We start from the raw sequence: 17,696 nt of genomic DNA on the forward strand, positions 1-17,696 counted from the left end.
ATTACGAGAGTGGGCTCGCGAGGTTCACGCGCGTGCTAAAGTGTGTTTTGTTCGCGCGCCTCGCGAGATCAGCACTTTAAAAAAATAAAGAATGGAAAAGGCAGCTACTTTGCAATCTAAGGAACGAAATGTAGTCGATTCGTTCTGTAGGCATACGAGTAATAAAATCTGTGAAGTGGGAGTACGACTGTCTAGGAGTAACCGACAACCACGGACATATTTTGTTGAAAAACTTGTGAAAACCTGAAATTATGATCGTAATGACTGTTTAATACGTGTCAGTACCCCCGTTCCCCCTTTCAATGTTGGAAAATGGTAAAACGTACTCATGTATCAGATGATTTTTTTTTTGTCAACATTATACGTGGGGGGGGGGGAGGGGGGGCAAAATGTGTGTAAATATTTGTGACCATGGCTGTAGCTTCAGGCTACAGCCAAGTGGGAGTAAAGAGCGAAAAACGTCCACGGCGAGTGGAGCGAATCAGTCGAGCAATAAAACTCAAGCTGTTTTGCATCGTTACCGCTTAATTACAAAAAAAAATGGATCTCTGAATAACAAATAGATTAAAAAAACCGTTTTGGAGAATAATGAAATTGGACCACTTATTTTGTATCTAAACAAATTATACTGAAGATACTGTTAGAATGTCTCTTCCACAATTACAAAAAATACATAAAGTAATAAAAAACATTCCATTCATATTTCATAAACATTTAAGAATAACTCGGTTAGTTTAGTGAAACAAAGCTGAGTTAGCATCTCCAAATCACAGGTACTTTTCCTGTGTGACAATTGACAGTCGTGAAACTGTCCTATCCGACAATCGCAAACCAAAACAAATGATTCAAATGGCAATAAACATCACCAAAGGACGATATCTGATTTTAACCACAGCACAGTAGCTAACTAACAACAATTTCTGCAAGCAAACTGTACTCCTTGATTTCAAATCGGCTTATAGCTTAGAGACTTCGCTCGGAGGGTATCAGACCGTTGATGAAGGGGTCTGGTAGCAGCTCTCGCATGACGGTAGCTGGTCTCACATAAATGGCTCGCTACGCTTCGAGAGAACAATAGAGGACTAGGAAAATTACAAGCTTACAAGACTACTGTATGTGAAGCAGAACGTACATTTTGGTTGTGTAGCATCTCTTGTAAGCTTGTTGAAAGTGCGATTAACGATCGTCTTCGGTGGCTTAAACTGCAGACAACGTATATTTTGTCTGCCAGTTTAAGCAGCTTTCAACCCATTGCTTTAAACCCAGTGCTCAGACGCGATCAAGAGGTAGCAGATTTGCATATTGGTCTTTTCTTGCTTTCCTCAATTTCAAAGCTGCCCGAAAGTCTCTTTTTCCGAAGACGTACAGACATGGGTTAAGAAACGACGACAAATAACGCAGCCAGATGGAAAAGTAGATAACAAGGTGGGGTACTTGGTTCAGGCGATGAAGTCGTAGTACGAAATACGGCAGCCAACCAACGGTATAGACCAGTAGCATCACGGCAAAAATTGTAACAACTTTCCTTTCGGTGTATTTCATCTCTTTTGCCTCTTCCCACCCCGGTGTACTTTGCTTTCGAACGAGGTCAATCTGTCGTGACACCTCCCAGAAGATCTTCGCATACACAATAACCATGCAGACAAGTGGTGCGAGGAAAAACACAAGAAGAGATGTGACGTCATAGATATGTTCGTTCCTGATGACGTCAGGGGTAAGGTCTTCATAAACGTCATGGTGGACTGGGTCCATCCAGCTTAGTTGGATCAAGGCAGTTACCGCTGACAAGATCCAGATAAACAAGATTACAGAAATGCATCTTGGGAATGTAACTATTGACTTGTAGCGCAAGGAATGTATTATAGCCAGATACCTAAGAACGTAAACAGATGAACAGAACTGAGTATACTTAAGGTAATAGCAGGCTTTTGGTCTGCTCCCTACCCACCCCCTCCCCTCTCCGCCTCCCACCTTCTCTCTCCCTGGATGGGGATGTTAGTCAAACACTTTTTTTACACAGCGTTTATTTTTTGTTCAAGTTGCCGTGGCAATTTGCCGGTACGCGGTACCCATTTATCACGCCCCCTGTTGGGAAGAGGCGCTGCGAGAGTAAAGAGTCCTGCCTGGTAGGTAGGTAATATAATATGTTTAAGGAAGACGCGGTGGCCTGATGGTTAGCGCGCTGGACTCCGGATCAAGAAGTCCTTGGTTCGGTCCTCTGACAGCGACCATATCCACTCAGGTGTCTGAGTACTGGCGAATTTAATGCTAGCTAATGCTTGGGTGGGGGGGGGGGCTAACCCTGCAATGGACTAGCATCCTATCCAGTGGAGAAGTAGAAATACTCCTACTCGCTTCATGCTACAGAAACCCCTGGAAACCAGGATAACCTCCGGCCTGTTGGGTCACTAGGCTCGTACGCTGACTTAGTAAAATATGGAAATGATTATATTTACCTGTCCACACATACAGCCATAAGATGGCAAACAATAGACACAGACGTGAAGCGCAGCATCTGATCATCAGCGATACAGAGCGCTGATTGGCGCAAAATGTTACACGTCATAAAAAGCGGTATGCTTACTAATCCTGTGAGAAGATCGGATAAAGCCAGGCTACATAGCAGGAAGTTTGTAATCGTTCTAAGGTGCCGTTTTGTTGCAACCAAGAATAAGGCAAGTCCATTGGCAATCAGGATCAATAATCCAAGTGTTATTGGAGGAACATCTACTGTGGCGCTGAAACGAAATGAAATGGATCGGTTGTCTATAGGAGATGGCGAGCCATCTGAAGGCGCACTGTTCAACGCTTTGGATGTAAAATTTAAGTCTGCCATTGTCGTTTAGCTTTCAGACAATATTTCCTAAAGGGTAAAAGAAAACTGAAGTTAGTCAATAGCCAAGAGACAGTAATTTATTTTTGTTATACAGCTGGCGGCTGGAATATATATTCCTTAACAATGCGCGCTTATTGGCTACCTCGAGGACACATGGCTTTTAACAATAAAACTGTCTGAGTCCCGGAAAAAGTCTCTGAGTGGGCAACATTAATTGCAAACTCTATGACGTCAGAGGGTAACTGATGAGTACACAGTTTCCCGCAAATGTTGACCGACGGCCGCCGTTGCACGCAATGCAAACTGTTCGAATGTCTTCGTTGTGCTATTATAACAAATCACTTAATAATGACTGGTCCCTTTGAATATCAATGATTCTCGAAGCACAAAATTAACTGTTTTCCTCGAAAGAAGTCATGAAGTGTTAAATATTCACTCCGAAAGGGACGAGAGCATTTATTTATTCAAAAGGGACTCTTCATTTTCTCCACGCCAAAACGGGCCCTTTGTAAAAAAAAAACTGTGTGCTATTTTTTTCATTTACTCCATTGGTTAGAATTGAACGTAGTTTTTTTTGTAAACAGGAATATTATATTTCTTCTCATGAGTACATAAGGAAGTTGTTGGACCAGAGCAAGCACCTTTTCCGCTTAAGAAAAAACAACCTATTTAAGAACCTATAGCTAAATATAGCCTCAATTATATATTGCATTTTACAAAGCTAATTTTAATAGTTCAAAGGAAAATTTAATCAACACGAGCTAACGGGAAGTTTTAACAAAGCAGGTGTTAGCAAAATAGTGAGTTGCGCAACAGCTAAAAGGAAAGAGAGATATTTTGGCGAAGTCTTAGAAGTCCAATGCGAAAAACGTCACATCAACAAATATTTTAAAATTTCATAACGGTTAGGTGTCTTTTAAGGTGTTTTTTTACACTGTAAATTATGTGAAAGTATTGTGTGTTATGTTCATAATGAGCCAACACCGATGAATCTTTCAGAAGATAATTGGAAATTAATCCCTCTGGCATTATGAAACTTGTTAACCTGTCACTTGTACTATGATACTTGAATATGATTTCGTTTCATAGACTATATTTTCTAACTTAACTCTGCTCCTGGTGGGTACTTCCCCAAAACTGGGTGGGGTACCGGTGTGCGGCGCGATTCTTAAAACCTATACCCTGATTCAGACCAAAATATGCCGATTTTCCCTACCTCATATCATACCTGACCTTAATAACAGAAACCCTATTTCACAGACGAGAACCCTGCTCAAGAACTACTTTGGTTTGCGTAAACCTTTGAGAAAGACTTCAAATCCCAGATATAATTATATCGCACTTCTCAAAATATGTATAATAACAATGATAAAAATAGTTTTTTTTTTCCACGAGTTTTACCTAATTGCTGACCTGAGTGCCAAAGCATACCTATTTCAGATCAAAGTGGTCAAAGTCTACAGTATGCTTTATTTCAGATCAAATTGGCTCAAAAGCCATATAATCTTTACGCGTCGCACGCGCCTATATATAGAGAGCTTGTAAATAAATAATAAAGATGGTAAATTTTAAGCTCGGTAATAAATAATGAAGATGAAGTATTCAACATGACACGAGCATGGGACAAAGAAAAATTCTGAGTCCCCGACGGGAATCACTTATGTACATTTTCACTTATCAACCTAGTAAAATGGCCCAGCTCACAACGAGTCTCTCGTAGCTCAGTTGGTTAGAGCGCCCAACCGGTATCTGGGAGGCCATGGGTTCGATTCCCGTCGGGGACTCAGAATTTTTCTTTGTCCCATGCTCGTGTCATGTTGAAAACTTCATCTTCATTCTTCATATAGAGAGCTTATCTCAAGGTGTACCCAGCGGCCTTTTGCTTGTCGGCAATACTGAAAAAGAAACAGGTTGATAGTTGAAGCTGATGGTATACAGCAATCGTTTTCCTATCGAATTCAGTCAAAACTTTGAACGAGCGTTCAGGCTTTCGATATAAATAAATAGCGTTGTAGAACCGACCATTTCGGCAAAACATCACAAATGGATTGACGACTTCCGATCTTGTGAACATTAACTTGTCGGTCCTCGACAGAAGAATTTTTCTCAACTGAACTTCAAATATCCTGGGTATAATCTGACAGATCCAATTGGTAACCAAGGGTTGAACGACTGATTAACTTCGTCGTACGTATCGACATATCAAGCGCAGCATACCTGTTGTATTTGCTCTCGAAGTTCGGACAAAGCTCAGAACTTTCAAGTTTAATTGTAAAGAGTGCTGCTTATTTTGAAATTGCTGCAAATTACGTAATGAATCTAAAGTAAAAGAAAAATCCTCGGCTTGCGTTATTAAACGCATTAAAAAAAGTACACATATCAAATCATGCGACGAGAGGTGTGTCAGGTGTTTCAATGAACTGAACGACCACGCTACAGGAGGGGGGTGAATAGGGGTATGCAAATCCGCCGATCCGTCACAATTTAATGACCGAATCCGTCGATCCGTTGTAATTTAATGACCAAATCCGATTGAAGGATCCGAAAATCCGTTTAAAAATATGCTCTGAATCCGAAATCCGGGCCAAAATATAGTCAAAATCCGTCGATCCGTTTTCCTATTCACCCCCCCTCCTACAGTGGTTGTGCGGCCTGAAACAATTTTTGACACAAAGTAAGAGCATTTATTATTTTAAAAACATTTGTTACTTAAGCATTCGGTTGAGTTCACCAGACCAAACTTTTCGATACTGAAATTCAACTAATCAACTATTCGTTCCTGCATGTATAAAGGTAGATTATATGCAAGAAAAAATGAGCAGACATGTTATGAACAAATCTGTGGCACACAGGCAATGTAAACGAACATTATTCAGCAAGTTGGCTTTACTTTCCTTCGCTTCTTGCACTGACTGAAAACTGAGCAATAATAGTCAAGGGAACATATGTCAAATTCATCTGAAACGCAAATAAACATGAGGATTGTAATTTCACCACATTTTCCGTACTTCTCCCGCTCTATTTACCGATAGCAATCGATAGCAATCTCTTATCAACCGCTTTACAGCCAACTGCAAAACTACGCCATTGTAAACTCACCAGCCAGGAAAACTACATGTATATATACTTCGATATACAGAAAATTGTTATTTTAAATATTTACTTTCTTCGGTGGATTGTCCGAAAATTTATTCGAAACATAATTTTACGGATTAACCTCGGAAACGAAATTTCAATATTTTCAAGGACGTTAGTGTTTAACTCATATTGTTGTTATATACACAACTTGAAAACGTTACTACAATGTGAAGTTGTAGATTTTTTGGACGGTTTCTTACTTGCAGTTGTTTAATTATAGAGAAAGGACACGCGGCAATCTGAATTTAAGCATTCAGCCAGCGAAATTGAGAGAAGATATTTTGAAACCTCACTAGCTCGGAAATAAACACAACTTGAAAACGCTAAAATGTGCAATGCAATGTGAAGTTGTAGTTTTTTTGGGAGATTTCTTACTTGCAGCTGTTTAATAGTAGAGAAAGTACAAGCGACAAATCCGAATGCAAGCATTCAGCCAGCGAAATCGTTAGAGGATATTCTCAAACCTGTCCTCGCTAGCTCGGAAACAGTAAATTCGAAATGCTAAATCTGATTTTATTCTGTACGTAGCTAGAATTTGAATCGTTTTATGCGTTATTATTCTCAGGTCATGTTTTCCTGCACAAGAATTCAATTTCACATGGCAAACGGAAGATATTACGTCGTTTATATAAAAATTTTTTACTTCGACTGCCAGTACGAAATATTCGATTGAGAAAAAAAGGCTTAATCTGACGGTTTGTATCTGTCAATCATGCAGCAAACAAAGTTAACATACTCACGGTTTACCACAAGCTAGAAGAAAACCGCTTTATATTTCACTCTCCTGCCAAGAACCTTACGAAGGCGTTTTGCACTAAAATTAATTAAAACTGAGAGGTCAGTGCGGCGTTCTAACGAGTTTACTTTCCAACAATGCGCAGCAAAAGAGGAAATGTAACACCACAATTTAATTAGTGGCTTGCCATTCTGGCCAATGGTAATGCGTTGACAACTTGTCACCTAAAAGCACCATAAAAATTATTTCTGTTTCATTCAGTGCTAAAAAACAAAATTTGCAAATTTTCAATTTAAGTTAATTTACCTTTCGTTGCTTGTTATTCAAATTCAGCTTTTGCTTCAGATAGTTTACTTTTTCAATTTATTAAATAAGCTTTCTGCCGTCTTAGCCGCATTCGTTGTGGAAAAATCCTCTCTATTTGTTTCGTCTATCATTTTTTGTTTCCCCACACAAATATTGAAACTGATATGAGAGGCTAGCTGCTATGCTAAAAAGGTTTCACGCTTTTGTTATGCATTTTTTATTCCATTAATGTCGAAAGGTTTCTTAATTAGACTTCATAAGTAAAATAGGATTTAAAGGTGTGAACACCTGAAAATGAAAACAAAACAATAATCTTAAAAAATTTTTCCTTTTTATATTTTCTGTCGTGGTAAAATAATTAATTAGATATTACAAAAAAAGCTTCTTTTCAAAAGGGGATTTTCTTGTTTTATTTCAGCTTCACTTAGTGCATGAATTGGAAAGTTTTCCTTCAATAGATGAATGTGAACAGTTAATTCTGTGTGACGTATATAATTCTCTTTTTCATTCCAAGTACAATTTTCTTCCAGCCGGCTTTTAATGTCTCCGGTCTTAATAAAAACAGCGGTTGGATAAAAGGCTTGCTTGTCTTAAAGGATATAAATGACACAATGTCTTTTTTGTCAGCTAAATAACAGCTTTGGGCCTTGAAATCGTTGGATATTTACGTTAACACCTTTAATTTTTACAAGGGTTAGGTTTCGCCAAGAAAGCTTCAAATGGATCAGTTTATACGAAGTGAAAATTTTCGCGACACGCAATTATGGCTTGTTTTGCTCCTACATTTGAGTTATGGTAAACAAGTAATAATGACCTTTTTCTTTCAAAAGATATTTTTGTGCTTTTGCTGTTTTCCGTCGAATATTTAATGACACGCAAGAAAGAAACCTTAACAGAAAACTAAAGATATTAGGAAGCATGAAACCAAATTTATTATAAATCTAACACGCAATTTTTTGATCCGTTACCAGGATACCTCGTAACAAAATTGTAAGCTTGTAATTCTACTTGTCCTCTAGTGTAGCAGTTGCTCAGTTGTTTTGGAAGCTAGGGGCATTGAGCAGGAGGGCATTTTGCGTGCGCATGCGTCGATATGGACTAGTGCGCACGACAGAGAAGTTCTGCTATCGATTGTTTACATATTTTCCACAATTTATGGCCTAATTTCTAGCTCAAAATGAAACGTGTTTTAAGTTTTATTTGCTGTATACAATACTAAGATTCCTTGCTTTATCTTCTGACAACAACAAGCAAAATTTGGTGTCGGCGTGCTGTTTATCTGATCGACTTTGTCTATGTGTATTAAACATTGCACGTGGACAAAATGGCGACCGAATGTCGAGAACCTAAATACCTTGCCCATGTTTTTAATAGCCGGAAGATCTAAACGGACAAAGCGCTACGGCTACTTAGAACTAAAATATAAAACAGCAGTTTTAACTATACGATGTTTTAATCAAGTATCCCGGGTTTGAGCGAGTGGTCATGATTTTGTTCAGATTTGTCATAAAACTGCAATTTAATCGTTCTCACGATGCAAAAATCTCAAAATCTAGCCTTGATCTCCAGCGTCTACCGATGATATATGGAGCCTGAAGTACTTAAAATATCGTCTAATGATGCGAAGGTAGGGTTAAAAAATGGTCAATTGTGGAAATTTTTAGCTTTCTTTAACGTACGTTCTCGCTGGTTTATTCTAACAGAGAAACTATCGTTTGTGATTATTTCCTTAAACTTGAGCATTGGTCAAAATAACTTCACATTTCGATGATACCACAATTATTCTTTTGAACAAGAAAAGAATTACTGCGATCGGTCTTAATTTTTAAGTGTTATGGTAATTCTTTGCTGGTAGACTATTTGTTTACATTTTACTATGTTAATTGTAGTACATTTTTGGCTCCTTTATCAAAATCTAGCCTTGATCACCAGTCAAAAAATAGCATGAAACGAACAAGCGATATATATATTTTTCAGAAACGTTCTAATAACTGCTGCATAAAATGTCTTAAGAAATAATTTTTAACTATAAACAATGTTATTTTTAATTTTTCATTCAACGTTTATTTCTTTAAGATTGATGTTCATTCTGTTAAAACGACTGTTTTACTTCTGTGTCGCCAAAATGCGTTTTAAAGAACTGCAGAACTTGTTCCAAGAAACCCTGTTTGCCAGTCGAGGGCAAGTTGGCTTTGCTTTAGAGTCATCAGTGAGCTGCATTATCATGTGCAGAACACCCAAACATGTCTTTCCCCTCAGGGAAAACCCTTTTCTTTGCTGGCCGTCCCTTTAGGCAAAAAAACTCCCGACAATCTATAATATTGCTCGCACTCTGCCTGTATTACAGCAATTGATTTGATGTGAAGTTTTGATCCTAATGTATCACACTCCAGCACACGGATAAATATTTTCCTCTTTTTACGGCCTGTTTGATTTTTGTCGGTGAAGGCTTTCCTACCTGTCCGACATATTTTCCCATTATTTGCAACAACGATCCCGAAGCAGGCCATAAAATCTGCTTTATAAGAGCCTTGGCACACACAAAACCTTTTTTCTTAGCGAAAATTAAATTATGTGACGATAAACAGTACAAAAAAACAAAGTTTGAATCTTCCGCGCCATTTTTATTCCCAAGATCACGCGGTCTTTGTACAGCGGTTGCACGCATGCGCACGCAAAATGCCCTCCTGCTGGGGCATTGTTCCTTTTTTTGGTTCTATTGTTCTCTCGAAGGGTTACTAAGGACATAAAAGCATACCAAAAGTGTCAGGTGCCTGCGAAGCCTATTCCGCAAACCCTTCTCGTGCAAAGTGTACTCATAATTCGTTATATTATTAAAGGAGGAGTAGGAGGTCACGGGCTCCTGATCATTAGGTGAAATCCCAACAACATGAATGTTTTATTGGATTTAATTCCTATTCTTGCACGTAAAAACTAATTAAACAAGGACATGGTGGTAAAATAAGGTTTTGCTTCTGTTGCAATCAGCTATTTTAGAAACATGTGGCCTCCAAAAGAAGTTTACATTTACAAATTGAACATGGAAATTTGTTAACTAAAACGCGAACAGACGCCTGTAGACCAGTTCAATTATTTCATAATTTTATAAATGAATAAAATAGAGCGATTTCGATTTGCCGCAAAACCAAAACCATAGTAATCACTCTGACCAATAACAATGGACAGAAATCCAGCGAACCAATCAAAACTCGGAGCAAATACATGTAGCCGGCACGAAGCGCGGGAAAACGTGCGCGAGTGAGTCCTGATTGGTTTTGGTTTTACTTCTGCATGATTGGTCGAGAAAGTGGTGCGGTTTTTTTTAAAACCAATCACTAAGCGAAGTAAAGCAAAACCAAATAAAACATGATTTACTTTCGACACTCAAGTATAAATCGCTCTAATAGCTGTTATACTAATAATGGCTGATTGCATGATTGCTGATTGCGCAGTTTGATTTCCTACTTTGCTACTTACAGCTACTTGGCACAAAAATTTATAATTAAAAGAATTGCACACGGACAGGCAAGACGATGGCGCAAGTAAACGTCGCTTGATGACCTTGCCAGGTCTAATTATTGATCTCGAAGGTAAATGACCGAAGAGGGGACAGATGGATCATCTGTGGATAGATTTAAATCGTTTTTTTTTTTCTGGCATATATCAAAGAAATATTTAGATCACGTAAAAAACCATCAATCCCCTACCACCGTCAAGTAACTAATTGGCCTCCTTCGTATGCAGTGTCTGCCTAGCTAGGAAGTGAGTCCTATAGTCAACCGTAAATACATTTCAAATCTAGCCTAGTACTCAGAAAGTGTCCCAATGCGACTCACAATAACTGCGATACGATGGCTATATTAGATATTACAGCGGTAAATTTTACTAGGCATTTAATTTTTCTCAACATTTTAAATATCAAAATAATAGTTTTCTTAGTAAGAAAAACACCAAAGAAGTAATAACAGACAAGCAAAAAAATCAATAAAAAAAACAAGGATGGTTACTACTTGAAGTTTAATTTAGACAGATAATGAGCGACAAACTTAAAAAATTGTCCCATTATTTTTCCAAAAGATGCGTCGTCCGTACCTTCATGTAAGTTCCTTTAAATTCGGTTGTTATTAACACAGGCCATCTCAACCCTGACACGTGACTTAAATGAAACTCTTTATACTTGCATAACTTGAGAGCGAAAAATCGTTGCACAGTCAAACGGCAGCCATCTTGAATCGGTTACAATTCTTCTGAAAATTTATTTCCGGATACGTATCTGGGATTGAAACGGAGAACTCAAGCTTTTCGAATTCAGTGTTTAGAGAACAGTTATTCAAATTGAAAAAAATGTAGAAAATATAAAAGACGCCGATAAAGCAAATATAAAAAACTAACTGACGTGCCGAGAAACACGTCCCGTGGAACCTGTATCATAAATGACGCTGGCACCTTATCAATAATGATCCCCATTTTGTGGTGGTGAGACAGAAGAAAATTCAGACTACCTCAGTTAAGGCTCATAAATACAATATATTACGATTAAAAACTAGTTCTTCTAGGTGGAAACAAAGTAGTGAAACTTTAGGGTGCACTGTATAACTTCTGTAACTCAAGTGACCACGCGCATAAATTCTAGACCGTAAACTGAGTGGAGATTTTGACAACAGCTTCACATCACCGTCAGGGAACCAAGATAAAGAAACAATTACATGCAAGACTTAAGTTTTATACCATATCACACAAGATCCAGGAATTGATCGCGAGCATAGTAACGGACGAGCTTGAACGGCTTAGTGAGGGGACTGTTCTGAAAAAAGACGTAATATTCACCAAAAATTAAACGCGAGAACTCCCCTTTACGTTACCTCAACAGTCTGACTTTGTTGGTCGGCTTTCTTTGAAGATAATCATTGTTCAGGATTTTCCAAAATTGCGTCGATCTCCTCGCCAAGAACTGAAATAATCTGTGCTGGGAATAGAGTTTTTTTCTTGCTTCACAAGTTGAGTTTACGAAAAGAAGCACAAGTTGAATTGAAGCGCACGCAAAGTGAATGTTAAGTCTAGCACAGTTCCGAACGCCTGTTAGTGACGTTAGCAAATGAAAACTTCCTTTGTCAACAAATGGACTGTCCTATGGAGGTTTAGTTTCGTTTTCTGCTCCGACCTGATAAAACACAATTACCATTTTGATTATTTTGATGAGAAAGTTAATTTGATATTTATCTCTTGGCCATTGCTACAACTATCTTTATCATCAAGAGTAAGATATCATTAGGGAAATTTTATGTTTTGTGTTCCCGAAGTTCATGTATAATTAATTTTTAATTTAGAGAAACGTTATATCACCCGGCATCAGTAACAGCCTTAACTTCAACTAATTTTGTGCAGTTCTGTTTTACATGCCATGTAAAACTCATATGACGCAACCATTTTATAAGTAGAAAAAGCAGGCGAGTTTAGTAAACTCGTGTTTGTATTTGTCAGTTAAATCAGTTTTCATCCCTGAAGCCGCTGAGTTACTCTTAAGAAATTTACCGGTATTATACCAATGTATGATCAAGGCGGTTTAAATTTTAAATATTTAATATTCCGTTAAGAGCGGTACCGGTGCTCACGTTAATAAAGTTAAGTGTTATTACAGACGTAAAAGCCATTCTTTTTATCGGATAATAAGTCAGAGCTTATCTTGCTTCAGTTATGTAAACACAGCCGAAGAGAGAAGGTCAATTCAATGCGCACATAGTGTTCAAGTGAAAACGCTTAACCTCAGAGATAGTCCTTAGTTCTGATCTTAAATGAAGAGTACTTTTGACCCAGTCTCTCTCAAATCTCGCCCTTTTCGAGCCAAAAGAGACGTTAGGGACAATGGGACAGAGACATGTCAGACAGTCATCGCCATTAACACCATTGCGGCGATAACTGATAAGTTCTCGACAGCCATTTTTACATTCAGGAAACGGTAAAACTGTCCTACCGATTCCCGACAGATAACCATTATTTAATTTATAATCATTCAGTTTCTGTTATTTTCATTATTATTCATTTTAAATGAATGTGTGGTTGCCTCCGTCAATTTTTATGAGTAATTTATATCATGCTGGTCGTTTCTCTACTACTGGCAATTCTTGAGAAAGCCGTAATATTAACTAGTACATTAGTTTCTGTCGCCATTGTGGCCCTTAACATTGTTGACTTTGAAGACGCGAGATCGTGCATGCGCTCCAGTTTGATCGGACGCACATGCTCAAAGAGAGCTTTACGGTAATCGTGTTTGCCAAAGATATACATGCATGGGTTTAAAAGCGATGCCAGGTATCTCAGCCAAATGATGACATAAATTAAAGGTATTGGAAGCTTGTTGAGATCGAATCTACGAAGACCAAAGTATGGCAGCCAGCAGATTATGTAAACAAACAACATGGCGGCGAAGATTGCGACCGCTTTCCTCTCATGACGATTTCTTCGCCTTGCGTTGTGTGAACTAGGAAGATTTTGTCGCTGAATGACGCGACTCTGGCGAACTATTTCAAAGATTATGCTCGCGTATGTAATGCACATTAGGGCAAACGGAAGTAAAAAGAAGAAGACAAGAAACACGATGTCATATATGAGCTCTGCCTTTAGTGCGTCCTCGGTTAAGTCTTCATTAGGGTCATGGTGTACTGGATCGAGCCAGGTTAATTCCACCAATGCCGTAACGGCCGCAATCAGCCAGATAAACGTGATTCCCAGAATGCACCTGAGTCGTGTTACGAGTGACGTATATCGCAAGGGATGCACAATTGCAAGATATCTGAAAACAAAAATTTAGTTTAAAATGTGACGATTTTCTGCAAGGACTTGTTAGGTAAGGACGGAACTAAGAGGATGCCACTGTTTTATTGAATAAAACCATATAGAAAGATTTTTCACTCAAGAGCTTTTTTGCGTGGACAGGACAATTTAGTGCGTTACTGCCCTCATAGCAGGGTGAGAAATTATCGCCAGAGCTTTTGGGGGCGTACGACAGCGCAACTGGCAGCATTAGACATGCAGCAAGAGACAAAAGTCATTTTGAGTCAGCAAGAGCTTTGTATCGCAGTCAATAAGGACTTATTGATCCCACCTATTCTTTAAGTATACTAATTATTGTTACCAATCCAGTAGTAAATAAGAATAGAGCCATTCCCAGTCAACTTCTTATATGCATGTTATAGAGGTTGAATGTCTGACTATTCAAATATTTCAAAACAGATGCGAGCTCGAGGCCAGGATTCTAAGTCAATAGCGTTCGAGAGCGAGAGGATATTTGCTGATCTATGGAACATCGAATGCAGATAAAGCCCGGGCCAAACGAGGATGAGGATGATTTAGAGTTGACTTCCATGGAGAGTGTTCGTCCACTCTCATCCCGACTATCGACAACTCGGCCCAAACCAAACGAGAAAAAACTCTCATCTACTCTCATACAAACTTCGAGCACGTTCAACTGAAGTCAGTGAAAGCGCACGAGAGTTGATGAAAGTGTAGAGAGTTTCAGGCCAAACGAGAGCGTGAGTCTAAATATCATCAACTCTCATCCTCGTTACGCCCGGGCTTAACAGTGCGCGCGTGGCGCTCCGGGACATTTACTGGAGAGACAGATTGAGAGTTATGACTAGTTCCATAATTCATAGACGTTATTAAAGTAAACTTTACCTGTCAATAACAACAGACATAAGATGGCTTACAATCGAAGCCGAAATAAACCTCGCCAACTGTTCCTCCGTAATACAAATCGCTGATTGTCGAATGATGTTGCACGTAATAAACAATGGCACAGCAACCAGGCCTGTAAGCAAGTCAGACACGGCCAGGCTACACAGCAGCAGATTGGTGATCGAGCGCAGATATTTTTTCCTCGCCATCAAAACCAAAACTAAGCTGTTTACAATAACAATCATCACTGCCAGGAGAATTGCTGGAACGTCCGTAGGAGGGTAGAAATAGCCGTAGTCTATTTCATCGTACTCATCATCTACAAACGATAAATTTTGCAAAGATAGGTATAACAAACTTTCGAAGATAAATAATTTTGTCAGACTTGCATGGGAGACGGGCGGGACGGGCTTATTGTTTTATGGGAATTTCCCCTAACACCGGATTCTGTACAAGGTTAAAATGAGGGTCAACGGTTATGTGATGAGTAACTTGTCAAAAACCCCTGATAAAAAACGAAGTATATAAAAACGTCAAATACGGCAATTCCATGGTCCCAAGTTTACTTGTGTCATGCAAAAAAAGCTCTTCTTGCAAAGCCTTTCATAAGAAAATGAATTTACCTGCAGCTGCATGCACGTCCATTTTCCTTTAAATCCAACTCATTTTCCTTTGAAAGGCAGTTAATTCAAAATAAGGTCTTAAAGCAGCAGCTTAATTAATGGAAAAGGGGTTATAGGTTAAAAATAAGTTTGTTTTATTTGTTTTCTTGCCAAGTTTTCATGCACTTAACTCAACGCGCGCCTTCATAGGCTCGTCGTAGAAAGACCCAAAAAACTGAAAGAATTTTGTTATAATTTTAGCATGTTAAAAAGGGAAGAGAAGAGGACTTGGGGATAAGTGAATCTTAAATAAATAAAAAGTAAATTAGATGGAAACTTAAAATTTTAATTTTAAGTCAATATTAAATCCATGGAACTATGCAAATTAGACCACAGGATAAATTCACAGTTAGGAAATCCCGGGGGTAATTAGTTCTCGGTGGTATATTTTATCTTTTATTCCTTTTTAAATTCTCCGTCGACGATCACCCGCTAAAAATCAGGCTGTAACTTCCCTTTGATTATACAGCGAAATAAGTGCAGTATCAATTTATATCTGGGTCGATGGAGAGATTATACACATCAAAATGAAAACCTTGTAGCATTTTGCAATCATATCAGGGATACTTATTTCGTCAAAACTTAAATAAAACATCTATTAGAGATAACAATCATTCTTACCTGTTGTCAAATTTTTAGCCGCCAGTTCAGTGGAGACGTTTGTAAACTGAGAAGTGTTTTTAAGCGATGACTTCTGAGCCATGTTGAAATGTGCGACAACGTCAGTCTAGTGTGCTACAATAGCCACAAAATAGCAAATTACAAACAGGCACTTTTAAGTAATTTGTTCGTCCAAGGTAAACGTCCTCAACTATAAGTACAAATGTCAGCTCGTTCAGCTCCTTGTTTAAGGCGACAAAAAGAGCGCAGTATAATCGTATTAAATATGATTTTCTTCCATGCAGTTCTGTTCTCAAAGCAAGAGTTACATCGAGTAAACAATTTACTCAAAGAATCGAGACTAAAAGTAAACGAAGTCTGTAGTTAATGGCATACAGACAGGTGTGTGTTTTCTTATTTTGCTTTTGTTCCGGCGACTAAAATGCAGAACAAAGACGTTAGCCAATGATATCGCGATTTAAAAGAGCTTCCATCATTAATTTGACATGCAAAGTGAGTTGAAATGTAGTTCCATTCATAAGTTCTTAACTGTTTGGCAATTAAGAACCACAAAAATACTAAACAGTCTGTCGTTGTGACAACTAGTGACTAGTTAACAGCATTTCTACAAAAAAAAAGGTTTTCACATATAAAAAGACTTTGGGAAAGGTTTTAAATAAAATTTGGCTGTATGTTATTAGTGTAACCTTTCTCTGTGTCCATGACAAACGAGATGTCATTATATTCCCATGAAGAAGATTTCCGAAAATAATTCAAACGCACGCCTTTATCAAAAGTGGTATTTCTGTCTTGAGGGATATGTTTTTCAGTAATTACAGCTGCTCTTGTTTCAGTCAATAGTGAGTGCAAACAAAAATGTAGAAAAGTAAACCTGTATTGTAATATGTAAAAACTGAAAAAAGTTAATATTTAGTCCTTCACGATGGATAATGCCCAAGGATAAATTCTGATAGTGAGGAGATTTGTATACTCATTGCTGGTTTCATCAAAATTTTTGGAAGTGAATCTGTGAACAAAGATGCTTATACCAACGACATCAGCTGGTCTTGTCTTTAAATTAAATCTGGACAATGTACAGTTCGTGTCCATATCACTTAGCAGACACTCGGCGTGTTATAATGGAAATCCGCGAATCTGATTGGTTCTCCTATTGTTTTTTAATTCGCAAATTGAACACGATTGCGCGGGTGTTGGTCCTAAAAGGGGAAAATAAATCTTAACTTTTGGCTTAAAATACATAAAGTTGTATAGGTTTTGGACTGCAAGAGTGTCCACTTTTTAAACATAACTAACCTTCTATGATCTCGCCCTCGTTTTCCATGAGCGGCAGTCCACTCACGTATTCGCTCTTTACTCATTGAAAACTCGAAAACTCATTGAAAAGTCTAATTGTTAAACATAATTTTGTATTCTTATTTGTCTGACGCTAAAAAGAACTGAAATTCAACAACTTCTTGAGAATGTATTTCCAAGAGTTTACTGGATATTAGTACTAGACCTCAAATGTCAAATTACAGTTTTTTTGTGTGTCTGATAAATACAAACGAAGTCAAATCTCAACTTTCTTATTGTATTTTATTTTTTCATGCATTTCACGAGTTAAAAGAAAAAAAATGATCAAAACGTGACAAGAATATTCATCATTCACCCGATTTTCATAAAGAAAAATTTCACATAGCTTTTATTTGACCTCCTTATTTGTTCGTGTCGGTCTAAAAGGCCA

At 38.1% G+C, this 17,696-nt stretch overlaps 2 protein-coding genes across 4 annotated transcripts; both read right to left on the bottom strand.

Annotated features, from left to right (window-relative positions):
• Positions 1 to 995: 995 nt before the first annotated feature.
• LOC144628109 (beta-2 adrenergic receptor-like) lies at positions 996 to 12,087 on the bottom strand. 3 transcript variants are annotated; one of them, XM_078486168.1, is made up of 3 exons: positions 11,879 to 12,087; positions 2,457 to 2,863; positions 996 to 1,873 (listed from the first exon to the last, which is right to left on the bottom strand). In XM_078486168.1, exons 2-3 carry the CDS (start codon positions 2,834 to 2,836, stop codon positions 1,270 to 1,272), a joined length of 984 nt encoding a protein of 327 aa, XP_078342294.1. In that variant the 5' UTR covers positions 2,837 to 2,863; positions 11,879 to 12,087; the 3' UTR covers positions 996 to 1,269. The 3 variants fall into 3 exon arrangements, with proteins under 3 accessions (XP_078342294.1, XP_078342295.1, XP_078342293.1); XM_078486169.1 differs by having other exon boundaries at positions 11,844 to 12,087; XM_078486167.1 differs by lacking the exon at positions 11,879 to 12,087 and adding an exon at positions 6,715 to 6,955.
• Positions 12,088 to 12,896: 809 nt separating this feature from the next.
• Positions 12,897 to 16,070, bottom strand: LOC144628571 (histamine H2 receptor-like). The gene is made up of 3 exons (XM_078486686.1): positions 15,974 to 16,070; positions 14,691 to 15,009; positions 12,897 to 13,806 (listed from the first exon to the last, which is right to left on the bottom strand). Exons 1-3 carry the CDS (start codon positions 16,053 to 16,055, stop codon positions 13,101 to 13,103), a joined length of 1,107 nt encoding a protein of 368 aa, XP_078342812.1. The 5' UTR covers positions 16,056 to 16,070; the 3' UTR covers positions 12,897 to 13,100.
• Positions 16,071 to 17,696: the final 1,626 nt, after the last annotated feature.

The sequence above is a fragment of the Oculina patagonica genome, chromosome 10, assembly GCF_052425735.1.
Source record: "Oculina patagonica isolate OP01 chromosome 10, crgOcupat, whole genome shotgun sequence".
In the NCBI taxonomy this organism is placed as follows: Eukaryota; Metazoa; Cnidaria; class Anthozoa; order Scleractinia; family Oculinidae; genus Oculina; species Oculina patagonica.

Bases quoted from the DNA above. Each gene is read 5' to 3' on its own strand.
- LOC144628571 (XM_078486686.1), bottom strand. From the start codon at position 16,055: ATGGCTCAGAAGTCATCGCTTAAAAACACTTCTCAGTTTACAAACGTC. The intron at 15,010-15,973 runs GTAAGAATGATT...TATCGTTTGTAG, and splicing joins GGCTAAAAATTTGACAACAG to ATGATGAGTACGATGAAATA. The intron at 13,807-14,690 runs GTAAAGTTTACT...TTTTGTTTTCAG, and splicing joins ATGTCTGTTGTTATTGACAG to ATATCTTGCAATTGTGCATC.
- LOC144628109 (XM_078486168.1), bottom strand. From the start codon at position 2,836: ATGGCAGACTTAAATTTTACATCCAAAGCGTTGAACAGTGCGCCTTCA. The intron at 1,874-2,456 runs GTAAATATAATC...TTACGTTCTTAG, and splicing joins ATGGCTGTATGTGTGGACAG to GTATCTGGCTATAATACATT.